At 37.7% G+C, this 17,875-nt stretch overlaps 1 protein-coding gene across 23 annotated transcripts in view; it reads left to right on the top strand.

Annotated features, from left to right (window-relative positions):
• The window catches only part of CASK (calcium/calmodulin dependent serine protein kinase), a 361,743-nt gene that overhangs the window by 277,187 nt on the left and 66,681 nt on the right, over positions 1-17,875 (top strand). For all 23 annotated transcript variants that reach the window (XM_070605863.1, XM_070605866.1, XM_070605862.1 and 20 more), the window contains one exon: positions 3,903-4,024. In XM_070605863.1, the coding sequence (XP_070461964.1) occupies positions 3,903-4,024 (122 nt within the window). The remainder of the gene's footprint in view (positions 1-3,902; positions 4,025-17,875) is intronic.

Raw genomic sequence — 17,875 nt, 5'->3', positions numbered from 1 at the left:
GTATATGTGCTCCATCATTGACCAAAACGTCATTATGTGACACATGACTATATTATGTTTCTTTAGTAATTAATTCAATGCATACTTTGTGGATGTTATAAAATGAATCAAATATAGATGTGCCTTAAGGACCTCACAGCACAGAAAAGAAGAGTGAACAAGTGCACACATAGGGTACCTCATGGAGTCTGCTGATGGGCCAGGAACTCTGGGAGTTCACAGACCAACAAATGATACGTCCATGGTCTGGTGTAGCCAAAACTGCTTCCCAGTGGTTAGACTTGCCATCTTAGTATTCGATATATACAAGATTGCTTTATTTTAATCTTATAGTATTAATAAACTGCTACCTAGATTGTGTAACACCATAAGTGATGGTGGATAGAGACAATAAAAAAATCTAAAGATTCCACTAAGCTAACCGAATGAAAATGATAATTGGGTTTCTGTGGTATCTGTTGAATTTTTTTAATATACCAAAAAGACCTTCATTAGTATTTTTGTTATTGCTATTTCATAAATCCAGAAGTTTAGAACTGGCTTTGGTAACTTTATAGACCTGGTATCATTTAATTCTGCTGTTGGTGATGTGCTGGAGTCAGGGGTTCAGTGGGACATTTGGGACTAATTGCTTCATATTATCTCTTACTTTCCAAGGCTTTCAATAAGGCATGACGAGCGAGCTGGCTTTGAACTAATTTCCAGAGTTTTTTTCCTACTCAGAACAAAGTAAAAGTCCTAAGAAGAGCAGGTAGAAGGAAATGGGTTCGGTTAATACCTTTTCAGGGACAGCGGGGGAAATGAGAACTGATTTCTGCCTTGTACCTTTTTTATCCCACTTAATATCCACTTAATGTTTTCAAGGAAAGAATACCAATAGCCTGGCAGGTGTGACTATTCAAAATCAGAAATTATCCACAGTCCCTTCAACAAATGAATGGTCAAACTGTGGTACATCCATGCTGTGGAATACTACCCACCAATGAAATGGATTAAACTGTTGATACACACAACAACCTGGGTGAATCTCCAGAGAACTATGCTGAGTCAAAAAAGCCAATCCCAGGGGCTGGCCCAGTGGGATAGTGGTTAAGCTGGCACCCTCCACTTCAGCAGCCCAGGGTTCGCAAGTTCGGATCCCAAGTGCAGACCTAGCACCACTCGTCAAGCTACACTGTGGCAGCATCTCACATAAGAGAGAGGAAGATTGACACAGATGTTAGCTCAGCGACAGTCTTCCTCCAGCAAAAAGAGGAAAATTGGCAACAGATGTTCGCTCAGAGCTAATCTTCCTCACACACACACACACACAAAGCCAATCCCAAAAGGTTACATACTGTATCATTTCATTTATATAGCATCCTTGAAATGACAAAATTATAGAAATGGAGAACAGATTAGTAGTTGCCAGAGATTGGGGTGGGTAGGGTAGGAGGGAAATGAGTGTGGCTATAAAATGGCAACATGAAGGATCCTTGTGGCAATCGAAATATTCTGTAGATTAACTGTATCAGTGTCAGTATCGCAGTTGTGATGTTGTATGACAGTTTCACAATTGGGGGAAACTGGGTGAAGTGTACATGAGATCTCTATTATTTCTTACAACTGCATGTGAATCTATAATTATCTCATAATAAAAAATCAAATTTGGGACTGGCCTGGTGGCATAGTGGTTAAGTTCGCACACTCCACTTCAGCAGCTCAAGGTTTGCAGGTTCGCATCCCAGGCCTGGACCTGCACACCACTCATCAAGCCATGCTGTGGAGGCATCCCGTATACAAAATAGAGGAAGATTGACACAGATGTCAGCTCAGTGACAATCTTCCTCAAGCAAAAAGAGGAAGATTGGCAGATTGTAACCTATCATTAACTCAATAAAAAAAAAAAAGAGGAAGATTGGCAACAGATGCTGGCTCAGGGCCAATCTTCCTCAAGCAAAAAGAGGCAGACTGGCAACAGATGTTAGCTCAGGGCGATCTTCCTCACCAAAAAAAAAAAAAAAAAAAAAATCAAATTTAAAAAAGCCACAGTAATTTCCACATGGATAACCACTTGATTTGTAGCTTAAGCCCCAAATCTTAAACATAATTAAATAGTACTACAAAAAGCAGTTGCTTATATAGCAACCTTCTTTTTCTATTTTAGAAAACTCAGAAAGTATGGACGAGAACAGAATGAAGTATAAATAGGAAAATAAAGATAACTACTGTTACCCTTTTGGTGTATTTCATTCTGTTTTTTCCTGAGTTTGTATTGTATCTTTTTTCAGTCATAATTGGGAATATACAGTTTGTATGGTTTCACATTCTGCTTTCTTGAATTTTCTATCATGAGAATTTCTGTCTTTAAAATCCTTCAAAAACAATTTTCATTTGCCTATACATTCCGTTATATGGATGTTCTATAATTTATGTAGTCATTCTATAATTATTAGATGTTTTTTCCATTTTATATGATAAATATCCTTAATACATAAATCTTTTTCTACCTTTCCTATTGTTTCCTTAGGCTGGTTTTTTGTAAATGGAATTAGTGAATCAAAATGCATGAACATTTTTAAGTCTCTTTGATATATGTTACCAGATTGCTTTCTGGAAAAGTGGTACTAATTTACATTCTCACCAGTAAGTGCCTGTGAATGGATGAGGGTCAAGACCAGAAGTACTTAAAAACAGCATAGAGTTCCAGAACAGGAAGATTGAAGATTTTTATCTTCATCTAAAGCAGGGTTTCTCAGCCTCAGTACTATGAACATTGGGGCTGCGTAATTCTTCCTTGTGGAGGGCTGTCTTGGGCATTGTAAGATGTTTAATAGCATCCCAGGCCTCTACCTACTAGATGGCAGTAGCACAACCTGTCCCCTGCCCCCCCATCACAGTTGTGACAGCAAAAAATGTCTTCAGACATTGCCAAATGTCCTCTCGGGGGGCAAAATTGCTACTGGTTGAAAACTGCTGGTCCAAGACGTACATGTGCGGTGAGGGGCTTATTGTTAAAATTTCTCTAACATTGTGTACACAAATGTTCTGTAGCCTAGCCTCTCCAGGTTCTTTTCTTTCTCTGGAGTATGTATGTGCATGTTGTCTGCAGAATGATAGGCCAGCCATGTCTTCAGTGCTGTGTAAGTGACTTTGTTGCTACTCAGTACGCATCTTTCCCTACTGACACCTCTCCGGATTCCTGGTTATAAGAGGAAATTTAAAGAAAGTGACCACACTACCATTTGCTTTGCCCTGCAAAAATGATTTGCCCTAATATTTAATATGGTATTTGGAAGTGTCAGTCAGCAGACGTACCCTTTGTCTTTCTCTCCTGAATAAAGAGCCTAACAGGCTGAGAATGATTTGGTTCCCTTGACTTTGTATGTAAAGGAAGGAAAAAGAAAGGATTGGGATTTTTGTTCACTTAAATTTGAGCCTTAAAAATCCTAAGCAGCCTGTTTCACACAGCAGGAGCTCCCGGTTGAAGGTTTGTCCCTCAGATCTACAGCTGGCTTTACCTTCAGTTCTTGATGGAATGCACCTGTATGAAAGGCTCCCCTGGATTATTCCTGTAATATTTTAAAACGTCATGGGATCGTGGAACCCGTACTCTCTTCCTGATAACTTACTGCACCCAGATCTCCTCGTAGCTCAAATATAGTTGATGAGTTTCCTTAATCCAAGTAAGACAAGCTTCAGTTTACTTTGAAAAATGAGGAGCACACAAATACATTAAGAACATAAACTCGCTGAAAATACTCTGTTCCTTAAGTGATACGAAACTCATTCAAGTCTGTCCTTCAGTAAAGACGTGAACCTTTGAAGTTCTCTTTGTTCTGAATTGTAACATTGAAGCTACAAATGATAGTTTGACATTGGCTTTCTATACTGGCTGTTTCTTTTCTGTTTGTTCTCCTCAGGAGCAGTCTCACAGGTGCTGGACAGCCTGGAAGAAATTCATGCCCTTACAGACTGCAGTGAAAAGGACTTAGATTTTCTACACAGTGTTTTCCAGGATCAGCATCTTCATACACTATTAGATGTAAGTCTTTGTTTTTCTTTTTATTTCTTTTTGACAAATTGAATATTCAGCATACCTTTTTACTTTACATGAATTCCAGATGTCCATCATAACAGTCCTTTTTCAGTTGCCTCAAGTCTGTGAGAAATGTGGGAAATCATCCATCATAGATTCATAACTAAAATAAAGTATATTATATACAGAACAAATGCAACATAGCCCAGCAAGTCACAATGAAAAAGTTATATGTGTATGTTTATATGTGTGTGTGTGTGTGTGTGTGTGTGTGTGTACGTGTGTTCCTATTAGGAGAAGCCGTTGATCTTAGCTGTGATTACTTTTTATTGCTTTAAACATTATTTTAAAACATTGCACTTCGAGCATGAGTATAGGAGAGAGAAAAATAAATAAGATATTGTGCAATGGACTGTTTTCACACACACATTTCATATTTAACATTGATTGTTTTCGTAGGCTCAGTGTCTTCTTAAAACATAAGAATGTATTCCATCATTAAATATGACAGGTTCCATTGACAGCAGATTGAGATACAAAGAAAAATCAACTGACAGTTCACATCTGCCTTCATTTCAGTGATATTTTGAATAAAATACCTTTCTTAGAGAACTTGGTTAACTTCAGCAGTGAAAACTTTCTTAGTACATATTAGTCTTTTTATAAGAAAAACTTTCCCTTATTAAGCGAATGATATTTGCTTTGGGGTGCCTGGAACGTTTTGGTGCTAACTCTGATTAATCCACCATACGATACAAATTAAACTAAAGCAAAGTTTCCCAGAATGTGTTCTACAGAACATTGCTCTGGGAGATAGTGGTGGCTATTGCCATAGGGGAAGGGGATAGATCTTAAATTTATTGGTTAAATGATTTATTGACGAAATAAATTTGGGAAATGATACATTCTTTATTCCATTTATACAGATTCACAATGGATGTTAGTATATTAACAGCTCTGAGATGTCCTATAGCAAAGAAATCTGATTAACTCTGATAGCATTTCTCAAACTAATTTGGGCACAGAACTTTTGTTTACAGTCCTGTTGAATTGATGAGAACTAGTTTGGGAAAAGCTAAGCTAAGAGCGTTGCATTATGTTTCAACTTCACACGAGTGCAGTCATAGGTTTCTAGCAGCTGCTGCTTTCCATAAATTTGACCAAATCAAGTTAACTATCAAATGTTTAAATTTACTTTGGCTTTTTTATATAGTTTATGTGTTAATCAGGGCTGACTAACTGCTATAGCATGCAATCTTAAAATTTGCATGGCTTAACAGAGCAAAAGTTTATTTCTTGCTCACATCACAGTCTAATGCAGGTAGGTGCAGGGGTGTCTTCCACAGTCATTCAGGGATCCAGGCCTCTTCCACTGTGTGGTTCTGCTATCTCCCAGGGCTTTGGAATCTTCCACTGCATCCTTTGCATCCAGCCAGCAGATGAGAGAAAATGGAGAATTTTGCAGGCTCTGGGTTGGAAATGGGCTATATCACTTTTGCCTATATATGATTGGCAAGCACTAGTTACATGCCTACCTAGCTGCAAGATTGCTGGGAAATATAGTTTTAAAATGTGCTAAGTGAAATAAGCTAGACAGAGAAAGACAATACTGCATAGTATCACTTATATGTGGAATCTAAAAAAAAAAATTGAACTCATATTAACAGAGTAGAATGGTGGTTGCCCCAGGCTGGGGGGTAGGGGAAATGGGGAGAGGTTGGTCAAAGGGTACAGACTTTGATTATAAGGTGAATGAGGTCTGAGGATCTCATGTCCAACATGATGACTGGAGTTGATAGCACTGTATTGTATAATTGAAATTTGCTAGGAGAGTAGAACTTAAGGGTCCTCACCAAGAAAAAAAAAGATAAATATGTGAGGTGATTGATGTGTTAATTAACTTGATTGTGGGAATCCTTTCACAATGTGTACATTTGTGAAACCGTCACATTGTACACTTCAAATAAATTACAGTTGTATTTGTCAATTATACCTCAATAAAGCTAAAAATGTGCTCAGGGAGATAAGGAAATGAGTCTTCTCTTTAGTGTAATTTATTTTAAGTAATTTGAGGACATTTCAGATTAAGTTTATTTCAAATAGCTGTTAACTTTCTTTAGGAACCAAAAAGCCCTTGAAATTCATTCCATTTTGTGGATAACCCCTAGCATTCCATTATCATCTTCATCTGCTTCTTCTTCTTCTTCTCCTCATTCTCCTCCTCGTCCTCCCCCTCCTTCATGATCATCATCATTGTCATTATTGTCATGTGTTATGTACTGTTGTATTATTTGATTTAGGGTTTGACCTCTATTCATTGGCTATTTAAATATCTATTGTTCTCTATCATTGCTTCATATGATGCAGAAAGTTTTCACAGTTGTGAATTTCCCACAGAAGTCATACTCTTTTTCTAGAAGTAGTAAGTGTGGGATATTTAAAAGAAGCTGCAGCAGAGCGTGGAGGTTTGGTTTATTTCAATGTAGTCCGTGGTTAGGTAATTGCTAAGATTTACTGACCTTCTTTAGATCAATGAGTTTTTGTCATTTAAGGCCTCAGAGAATCCCAAATTGGTTTTCAAAGTTATATTTTTCTTAGTAATGTGAGGAGGTATGTGAGCACACCAAGCTTGAGACTGCTGGGGAAATGCAAGAACATTGCTTGTTTCTACCAGGAAGTGCAGATATTCAGATATAGACTGGACTTTGGAACTGAGCCAGGCCGCCACTTATTGCTCAATGCTAAACTCCTCAGACCTCCCTGAAAACAGTTATTTTGAATAACTGCTGCATTCTTGGGTAGACATTGTCACAACTTCAGAAGTGACTCATAGATCTTAGTGAGGAAAAACATGCTTAAAGTTCCTTTGGATTCTTATGAATTACGAATTTAAAGAAGTGTCTGCAGTACCAGCATTTGCCCTGTCAGTGCATCTCAATTTGAAAAGGAAGCTGCTGGACTGAAAATGAGCTATGCCCAATAAAAACATGGCACGTCTGCAGAATTTTGCAGACAAGTGCTACATGTGAACCCTGAAACTCTCCTGAAATGACTGACTATAGGGTCAGCCTTGGGCAGTGTTGGGATGCATTTGGTTCTGAAGATCCAAACTGAGCCATCCTTCACTGAAAGCTTTAATCATCATGAATGACATAAGCCATCATTAGAATGTACCCTCATGATCTGCAGCCCATAAATATGGTTCATTAAGCTCTTATTTCAGAGCTAACAGGCTACATTTCAAGATTGTAATCAATGAAGTATTCAAGTGGCTGCCATATAGAGAAAACTAACCATTAAAACAATGTTAATACTTAAATGCATATGGTACGCATTAAAAAAGGATCATGGCGTGACCACCTCTTGAGAAGAAGCTTTTTAATGAACATTCATTTTTCTTCCTTCTAATGTTCCATACCCCGTGCTTAGATTTGGATTGTTTTGTTTTGCAGAATCAGCATTGGTTCCTTTTTAAGGATTCCAAGTACTGACACCTAGTGGCATAGTTTTGTGGACTATGAATTGATGGTTACTTAATCCTACTGAGCCATGTTTTGAAATATCTTTATTGTATTTAGTTAATTCAATAACACTCTAAATAGCTAAATTTGAGGCCATAATTTTTAATCTGACAAAGAGAAACAGGACTGAGTTCCTACAGAAGACTAAAGATCATGTAGTACTTTATCTGTTCTAGTCATGCCCTTAAAATAGCAACAAGTTCAAAGAAACATTAGAATTTGTTTGGAGGAAACAAAACATGTGTCATGTTGAAAGAATTTACATTAAAACAAAAGGAGAAATACTGTGGTTCCACTGAGGGGGGGAATGCTTTCTGATTTGAATTCTAGTAAAGAACATCTAGTTTAATCTGCAGTTAGAAATAGATCCAGAAATCTCTAAATGTTTGCTGCCTAACCAGTTCCACTTGGCACGCATATGCTGCTTCTCATTTTATGGGGAGAAATAAAGAGGCTTGAGGAAGAACTGTGCTTGGTCCAGCTTGTTCCAATATGTCTGCTTTTAAAAATTAAAAGCACTGGTCCAGAGATGATCTGTGTATGAAATATTTAGATCAATTTTAGTAAAAGACAATTTGGTGTATATATATTAATTTTCTAAGGCTGCTGTAAGAAAGTACGACAAACTGGGTGGCTTAAAATAGCAGAAATTATTCTCTCACAGTTCTGGAAGCTGAAGTCCTGAATCAAGGTGTCAGCAGGGCCACGCTCCCTCCAAAGTCTCCAGGGAAGAATCTTTCCTTGCTTCTTCCCGCTTCTGGGAGTTGCCGGTAATCCCTGGCATTCCTTGACTTGTAGCTGTATCTACTCTGATCTCTGCCTGCAGCTTCACATGGCCTTCTCCTCTGTATGTGTGTGAGCCTGTGTCTTCACATAGCCTTCCTATAGGGACTCCAGTCATTGGATTTAGGGCCCACTCTAATCATCATAACTACATCTGCAAAGACCCTATTTCCAAATAAGGTCACATTCTGAGGTTCCAGGTAGACATGAATTTTGAGGAGACGGTGTTCAACTCTGTACATCATGGAAACTGATTTTGCCCTGAATTGATTCTTCAGTTGTGAGTGCAAATTACACAAATCTAGTAGAAAATAATGAAATGTTACCCTGTGATTCATTAATTAGGCTTTCTTGGGAATTGGCGTTGAAGTGTTGTTGTGTCCTTTAATGATATTTTGAATCAGTTTTGGATTGGAACTTGTATGTGATACATTGGATGGTCAGATGATGGATGCGTTTGGACAGACTGAAAAATCAAGGCTTTTTCAGATAAAAAGCATTTTGCAAATGTTATTTGGTGGTGATCCTCCGTCTTCTTAATTTCTTGTAGAAATTTTCCTATTACACAATAAATATTTACTTTGTAAGTCAACAATGTTATAAAACATTGTTAAATGACACATTTCTCTTTCTGTCTGCCAAACTTTGACAACTAAGTTTTGAATGTTCACCTACCATCTGTCATACCTCTGAACAGCTGTTAGCATTGGTTACAGACTGCTGTTTCCATAGGAAATGTGATGCCCCACCTAATTAAGATTATTTTTGTGAGAAGTCCTAAGATTCTGTTTTCTAAAAACATCATCAATGATTAGATTAATAAAGCGAAACCTAACTGCAGTAGCAACTTAATTTAGCAGTTTTGATATTAATTTATATGTAGATTTTTATAATAGATTAAGTAATATTTTAAAATATTGCTTTAGAAATAACTTGGTGTCTAGAATGCTCCATATTTTGTATTTCTGACATCTTTATTACCATTTTTTACTGTTTAGGGAGAGTTAGAAAGTTTTTCTATCTGACCCAAAGTTAACACTGGAAAACGACAACTCTTAATTTACTGTTTTGCTTTTTTGAGTTGATATTAAATTAGTAGTCATATTTGGGAAGAGCATATTTTTAGAACTCAAAAGTTTCGTAATGGGAAAAAATGGAACTTCTGCAATAATTTGATGTTTCTGAGCAATTTGAGGTCTGAGAAGTAAGTTAATACACTGTTAAGTTTGGATGTTTAAATAGATTACCAGTCAGGAAATGCCAAAGCTAAGTTTCCCATGAATTTGTAGTCCAGTCGATTTGCACTAAAATGTCTAGAATAATAAGGTTTGTCCGGGGACCTTCATAGGCTGAGCTACTGGTACCTTCTCAGGGTCCCATCTAGTCTTAAGAGTGAGCTTCAGCAAATATGAAACCAGCTAGATATTGGGCCGGTGGTAGTGGCCCTTGTGCTACTTGCCTCCTGGGGCTGGAGGTTGAAGTGCACTGCTGCTTGCTTTGGGTACGGGGGTCTGTCATTCCACTGTTTCTAACTAGATGGGCAAACCTCCCATATGTTTCCATCAGTGTATCAAAGTATTAGTATCAGTAGAAAAGTACCACATAAAACAAAATTCCTGAGGTAAAGAGAGCTGGAAATATATGTCCTGAATATTTTCAAAGTAGTTTTTCTTTATTCGTTTTTTTTTTTTAATTTTATTTTTCAGGTACATAGTTGTATATTTTTTTTTTTTAGTTGTGGGTCCTTCTAGTTGTGGCATGTGGGACGCTGCCTCAGCGTGGCCTGACGAGCGGTGCCATGTCTGCGCCCAGGATCCAAACCAGCCAAACCCTGGGCCGCCGAAGTGGAGCACATGAGCTTAACCACTCAGCCATGGGGCCGGCCCCAGTTTTTCTTTATTCGTAATGTAGATATCGATAAACTTAGCAAAAAAAAAAACTATTAAGTATCTGGTCATTTGTTAGGCAGCAATGGAAAACTAGTACAACTGGAAACAAAGCAAAGATTATCCCCTCTTACCACTTCTATTCAACACTGGACTGGAGGTTCTGGCCAGTGCAGTAAGGTGGGAAAAAGAAATTCAAGGCATGCAGATTGGAAAGGAAGAAGTAAAACTATATTCATGCGGAGATATATTCTTGTATGTAGAACATCCTAAGGATCTACAAGAGATCTACTAGAACTAATAGGCAAATGTAGCAAGATCAATATACAAAAATTAACTGTGCTATATAGAAGCAATGAATAATGTGAAAATAAAATTAGAGGAATATTTACAATACCATTGAAAAGAATAAAATATTTAGCGAATTGAACCAAAGACGTATAGGGTTCGTATACTGAAAACTACAAATGTTGCTGAAAGAAAGTAAAGAAGATGTAAATAAAATAGATATTAAAAAAGTTGGAGAACTAATTTCAAAGCTTACTATAAAGCTACAGTAATGAGAACAGTGTGGTATTGGTGTAAGGATAGACATATAGATCAATGGAACAGAATAAAGTTTAGAAATAAACCCTCACATTCATGGTCAATTGATTTTCAGCAAAGGTGCCAAGGCAATTCAATGGGGAAGGAAAAGTTTTTTTTTTTTTAAACATGGTTCTGGAGCAATTGGATATCCATAGTCAATGAAATGAATTTAGACCCCTACCTCACACCATACACAAAAATTACCACAAGATGGATCATAGATCCGGTGAAAGCTTAAAACTATAAAACTTTTAAAAGAAAATACAGGAGCAAATCTTCATTACCCTGGGTTAGGCAAAGAGTGCTTAGCTAGAACACAAGGGAACTTTGGGGATGAAGGAAATGCTCTAAAACTAGATTGAGATGATGGTTGTACAACTGTATGAATTTATTAAAAATCCTCAAACTATGCACTTACCATGGGCGAATTTTACAGTTTATAAATGATACTTCAATAAAGCTTTTAAAAGTGAAAAAATGAGAAGTAATATATTTCCTTTTTACTTAAAAAATCTATTTTACTCATTTTGTATTATTTTAAAGTAAAGCACTGTTGGAAGTTCCTTGCATGTGCTATGGGTTATAGTGCGCTGTGGATCCCATAATGTCATTTGTAGTCCATTGCTCCCACTACAACAGCAGTTTCCAATGTCTCCTGGCATTGTCCCTGTGTCTATCACCAAGCCAGCAAAGCCAAGCTGCCTGCCCTCTGCAGTGCCCAAAGCCCACTGAAGGGGTCATCCCGGTAGATTTCACCGGGTCGTTACACTGATTTCCTCATCTCAATATTTAGCTTTATGGCTAAGAAGTTACCATCTGCTGACTTAAAAATACCAAATTTGTTTTTCTCTCTCAAGAACTGTTTTACTAACCAATGCATAGTTGTGCCTTGTGGAAGTCCAAACTGTCTTTTTTTGTTTAAAAACATTATGAATTACATAATTTTGTATATTTTTCAATAAGGGGGTGCACCTCAGAGCAATATGTTTTAGTTTATTCTTTTAGTTCATTTCTTCTACCTTCAAATACGTATTTGTCATATCCCAAAGTTCATAACTTTTTTTGCAGATTTTATTTGACATAATCTTTTTTTTGTATTTTACTGTGGTAAAATATATACAACATAAAAATGGTTAAAATGGTAAATTTTAAGTGTACGGTTTGGTAGCATTAAGTACACTCACATTGCTGTGCAACCATCACTACCATCCATCTCCAGAACTTTTTTCAGCTTCTCCAACTGAAATTCTGTAGCCATTAAACAGCAACTCACTGTTCCCTCTCTCCGCAGCCCCTGGCAGCCACCATGCTGCTTTCTGTCTCAATTAACTTGACTACTGTAGGTACCTCATATAAGTTGAATTATGTTGTATTTATTCTTTTGTGACTAGCTTATTTCACCTAATGTAATGTCCTCAGGGTTCATCCATGTTATGAGATGTCAGAATTTCCTTCCTTTTAAAGGCTGAAAACTATTCCATTGTATGTATATGCCACATTTTGTTTATCCATTCATCTAATATCAATGTTTTATGGTAGACAATTATATAATAGGAAAAGCCAAATTCTCAAAATGAAAGTCTCCAATGGTAGAGAATTCATCCTTAGTTGCATCCCCAGGCAGTTGCTCAGTCTGGGCTCCAAGTTAGCTCCTATGCCATACATCTTTGTGAAAGGAATGTGTGATTTTCACTGAAAGTATTACTAACTACAGGAGTCCCTCTAGTTCCCTTATTTGTTCGTATGAATTACTTCTTTAAACAAGGATTGGAATTTACTCTAAAATACCAGGAATAATGAATCAGTTTGTCCCCAGTATCTGTGTTTCCCACTGAGTGCCATTCTCTTTTTATGGCACCATAGTCAACTTACCAGAAGGCAAAGGAATGTTCAAAAAGCCTTCAAAGTGCAAAGCACTGATTCTTCTGCATGCTGTTCTCAAGGAAAGGGGAGGGGTTTCCCCCTAGAAAAGAATGATATGCTCAGTTGAAGAATGTTCCATGAGGTTGGCTTATAGAATTCACAATCCAAGAACATAGCTGCTTTCTTTGTGGCCCTTCAAGCATTAGCTCATAAAACCACTTGTGCCAGACTGCCTTTGTTTTGTTCTCTTTTAACTTTCCACAACAGAAATTCGTTTGCCACAGCTACTTGTACAAATGCTTGGTGTTTACCTATGCCAAATAAAAGCCATATCATAAGTCAAAAATTATTGTATTCATCAGTAATAAAATATTATGTGATACACCTAAGGTAAATGTTTTCTTTTAAAGCAGCAAATTAATAATAGGATATTCATTTAGTGTAAATATCATTTAAGTATTATTGTAGATGCTTCAGAAGCATACATTAGGAAATGAGGTTTTAACACTTTTTAAAAATGTTTTTAGTGGTTTTTTTTATGGAAAGGAAATTCACATCATAGTGAAATTTCTCACAATTGGGCAAACTCTTGGATCTAGTATTAAAAAGTACCCCATTTCAGAAGATTTGAATAAAAGCAATGCAAAGCCTACTTATATCATCTAACTGGTTGTTTTTCCTCGTGCTTTCTTTTGCTTGCTCAAGAATAGGTGCTACGATTTCTTTCTTACAGGGCTTAATTTTAGAGTTATTTGCCAACTGAAAAAGGCCTAGAGAACAGTCAAATTAGGTCATCTGAGGCCAGTGTTTGAGTTTCTCAGAAAGAGCTGTCAACTGACCAGAAATCCACCACAGTGGCCTATATTGTTAGGCCCCCAAAGGCGCAGTCTTTATAGATTGAACTAGGAGGTCAACCAAGTCTCAATTTCTTGGATTCAAAAATAAATCCCTGTAAGTGCAATGTTCTAATGGGATTGAAACAAAAGCAGCTCTCTACACAGACAATTAAAACCTAAACCAAACAGGGCCTCCTCAGGTGTGCTTTTCAGGGTCAAGATCCAAAGTATTTTGCAACCCTTTCAGGAAATCTTGAATTGGCCCAGATGTACTGATTTTTCAATTTCATATGTGCTGTCAGAAGAAAACTTTCATAATGGATTTAGTTAGAATTGCATATTACTAGGCCAGCTGAACCCCTTCTTAAGACTCCAAGTAAGGACATATGCCCCACCATGATTTTCTAAAACCTGATTTAAGCTATCATCTCACTGCTATACATTAGGCTAAAGCTTTTCTGGAACATCTAACTCAAGGACTTCCAAGAACATTCTTCTTGGCCACTAAATACGATATAAGGTCCATCAGATATCCATTTCTAACTCAAGGTGCCCAGTATAAACTGGGCCATAGTATTGGTAGCAGCCCTGAACCTTTCTCCAGGGAAAATCTAAATTCCAGGATGGGACTCCTGCTACTTCATTACAGTCACTAAATTTGTAGATTTGACAGACTATTTTTTACGGGAGAAACCAGTTAAGTTAAGGTTTTATAAAAATTTAGCTATTTACATGTTTTCTGAACTTTTAGAGGGAAAGTTAGCACATAGCAAGGATAATGTGCAAATAAAATGAAAGTACTCTTTTCAAATGAATGGAGTGCATTATCTCTGTACAGATAGAACATCCTCTGCATGACTAATCTTTGAGTGCTCTCTTCAACTATTTTAAAAAAATTAAATTGACTTTTAGAAACTTTAAATTTTCAGGAAAAACAATTTTTAGTGCTGATAGAATAGGCATTTTTTTTGCTCATAAATAAAAAGTGCCCTCAGTGATTTTAATTTCTTTTCATAAATCATAATATATACTACTCTTCTCCAAGTTTGGACTATGTCGTTTTTAATGATGCCGAAGAGCTTTGAAAAGGCATTTTCATATTTTTAACCTAAAGACAGTAAGTGCATATATAAACTTGAGCAAGAAAAATAGATTTTTAGATCTCAGATTTTCTCCAATCTCTAACTTTAAAAAATCGGCTCCAGTATAGTACAGCAGTTGAATATCAGTTCCTTATGTTTTAGTATTAAATCACTTTTCCCTAACATTTTGCCAGATTTCAAGTGTATTTTTAAAAGTACTGTTGGATATTGATGTCTGATCTGCTAAGTTCACTGAAAAGATATGACACTGGAACTTTGTTCTTAATTGCTCAGTTTCTTCACAGACAATTCATAGAAACTGTCACGAAAGTTCTTAATAGGATAGTCTGTGTTTCCAGAGAAAGTCATTTCAATTCCCAGTATTACTGTACAGTGTAAACTTGTGAACACTGTTATTATCTGTTTTACTAGGATCGCAGACACATTTCATTGCATACTTTGCAGCTAAACATTTGACTCTTGAAAACTTGACTTCTTTTCTGGCAGGGAGCCTCTTCAGTATCTCTGACGTAAGTGGTAAGATGGTGGTTGCTGATGAACTTAAATGTTCCTTGCAACTCTACAAACCCATTCATTGTTTGGCCTAGGTCTGCGGTCTAGTTTCAAAAGTTGTAATCTGGGGCCAGCCTGGTGGCATAGCAGTTAAGTTCGCACGCTCCACTTCAGCGTCCTGGGGTTCACCACATCGGATCCCAGACACGGACCTACACACCGCTCATCAAGCCATGCTGTGGCAGCATCCCACATACAAAAAATAGAGGAAGATTGGCACAGCTGTTAACTCAGGGACAATCTTCCTCACCAAAAAAAAAAAAAGTTATAATCTTTCTCAACTAATATACGTTCTGGTCCTTAGATTTGATTTTTCTCTGTGCTGAAAAGTTAGTGGGACACATAACCCAGTGATAGTAATTTTATAGATTCTCTGCCAACCATTCCATTTTAAATGTTGATCTTGCTAATTGCTATGTATAAATTATGAGCAAAATGAAGGCTTCTGTTTGAGGACTAGAAATAAGAGTGAGATATAATGGAGTATGGTAAAAAAATGAAACTTGATTTAGTGTTTTAAATGTAAATAAAAAGTGACATATTAACTGATTTTGTTATCTTTATGTTTGGAAGTACAATCTCAGGAGAGTTGAATTTAATATTACCACCACCTTTGTTCTGCTTTGTTTAAAACAATTCTGCTTTGTTTAAAACAACCCATCTCAAATATAGAATGCAGCCTCCTAATGGAACCTCGAGACAGAAAGATGAGGCATGTCCATGTAGTTGTGTGTGTGGTCATATCTGACCCACTGCCAGAGACTGGCAGAGAGCAGGGCTGTCTGTGAGTGAGATGGTGTGAAACAGTCTGTTCCCCTTGCGGCTGTTCATGTTTCCTCCTTTCGCCTTGTTGTGTTGGGTTTTTTTTTGATAAAAAGTGCTGAAGTTGGGTAACTATAATTTCATCAGAAAGAGAAAACAAGCAGTAATAGATTCATTCTTGTTCTCTCTCTAGGGATAATTTATTAACTTTGTTCTCTCCCTCTGCCTCACCCTCTACACTGCAGCTTTACAAATACACTTGACACCTTCAAAGTTTAGGAAAGCAAATAGCAAAAGGAAATAGATTTTGTCATTTCAGTCCTCCTCGAATTTAAGCTTCCAGAGCAGAGGTGGGCAAACTATGGCTCTCAAGCCAAATCCAGCCAGCCACCTGTTTTTGTAAATAAAGTTTTATTGGAACACAGCCATGCCCATTTATTTATGGATTGTTAATGACTGCCTTCGCATCCACAGCAGGACTGAGTGGTTGTGACAAAGTCCGTATGGCCCACAAAGCCTGAAATGTTTACCATCTGGCCAGGAAAGGATTAGGATTCTAAGGTTCTTGATAACAGGGCAAGGCTTGTAGTTGATTGGCTAATATCTTTTAAGTCATATTTAGTATGTTTTTTTCCTACAGCCTATAAATGGCATTTTCTGCAGTTCTTTCCCCAAATATTTGCTGAAAGTGTCTCCCTGGCACAAGGTTTCCTGCATTGCTGAATTCTAATACAAGCTGAGGAAATGAAAGAACAGCGCCTCCAGAGGCCACGGTCTAGTCCCTGCTGCTCTGGCTGCAGGACCCCGAGTGCATCACTTCACCTCACTGGACCTCAGCTTTCTCCTTCTTAAAATGGAGGCGTTGAATCATGTTGATATCTAGGTTCTAGTCTACTTTGAAAATTTTATGAAGTAAGTCAGACTTGAAACATACCAAAAAAAAGAAACAAACTAAATGTGGTCAAAATATATTTTTTAATTTTGAAGGAAAGTTTTTAGCTATGCAAGCAGGACTGAAGACAAATGATATCTGGTTCCTAAAGAAACAAGCTAAGAAATAGGTATTCCCGCTCTATTTACGTTACTCTGAATTTTTAAGAAATATCTGTTTACAGTAACTGTGCACCAGCTCAAGTGCTCATTTGTTTTTTGAAGAAACATGTATTAAACATCTACTGTGTACTCAGCCCCATGCTAGGTGTTGTTACTGAATGGCAAAGAACTCGAGTCTGGGCATGGAAAAGAGAAAGAAGCACTTAAACAGTATGTTCTAGAATCATGTCCGTCGGGCAGCTAGTGCTCTCTTGGCTATTGATGCCCTTGATGTGGCAGGCATCTAGATGTCTGCTCTGTCCTGGTTGCTTCTGCATCATCAGTGTACCCTGCAGCTGGCCTCAGCAACACCCTCTCAGCTCCTGCCCCCAGGTGTCACCCCACAGCTACTTACTTCTGGGTTCCCTTGCTCTGTGCAGACAGCCCTCTTGGGCAGGGTTCCAGTAAGATGGCTCCAGCCAGTTACATTCTGAGGCAGCTCCTTGACTCATGGGAAACACACACATTCTAGCCCCAACATAACACTACAAGTGTGGGCTGCCCTACTGCTGGCGTCACCCTACCGTCAAAGGCTGCCCAGGTGGCCCCCAGACGGGAAAGTGGCAGACATCAATGTCTTTTCACTTAGGACCCCAAACACTACGTGTCAGGCTGCCCCAAGTACTCTCTCACACAGGTCTCTTCCTAGTGCACCAAGATAGACCTCATAAGTTGCTGCAACTCAGCAGACATCCCTCCAGAGAATGAGATAGTGAGCTCTCCTTGCTGGCACCTCCAGTTTCTATGCATGGTTCTTTTGGAGCATCCACCATCCTTCACTTTGCATGAGAGAGGGAGCAACTCCCTCACCTTTCCTCCCCAAGAAGAAGGAAGGGAAAAAATCAAATACTTCTCTCCTCATCCTGTAACT

Source organism: Equus przewalskii, chromosome X (genome assembly GCF_037783145.1).
Source record: "Equus przewalskii isolate Varuska chromosome X, EquPr2, whole genome shotgun sequence".
NCBI classification, from domain to species: Eukaryota; Metazoa; Chordata; class Mammalia; order Perissodactyla; family Equidae; genus Equus; species Equus przewalskii.
This window is presented reverse-complemented; position numbering and strand designations above follow the sequence as displayed.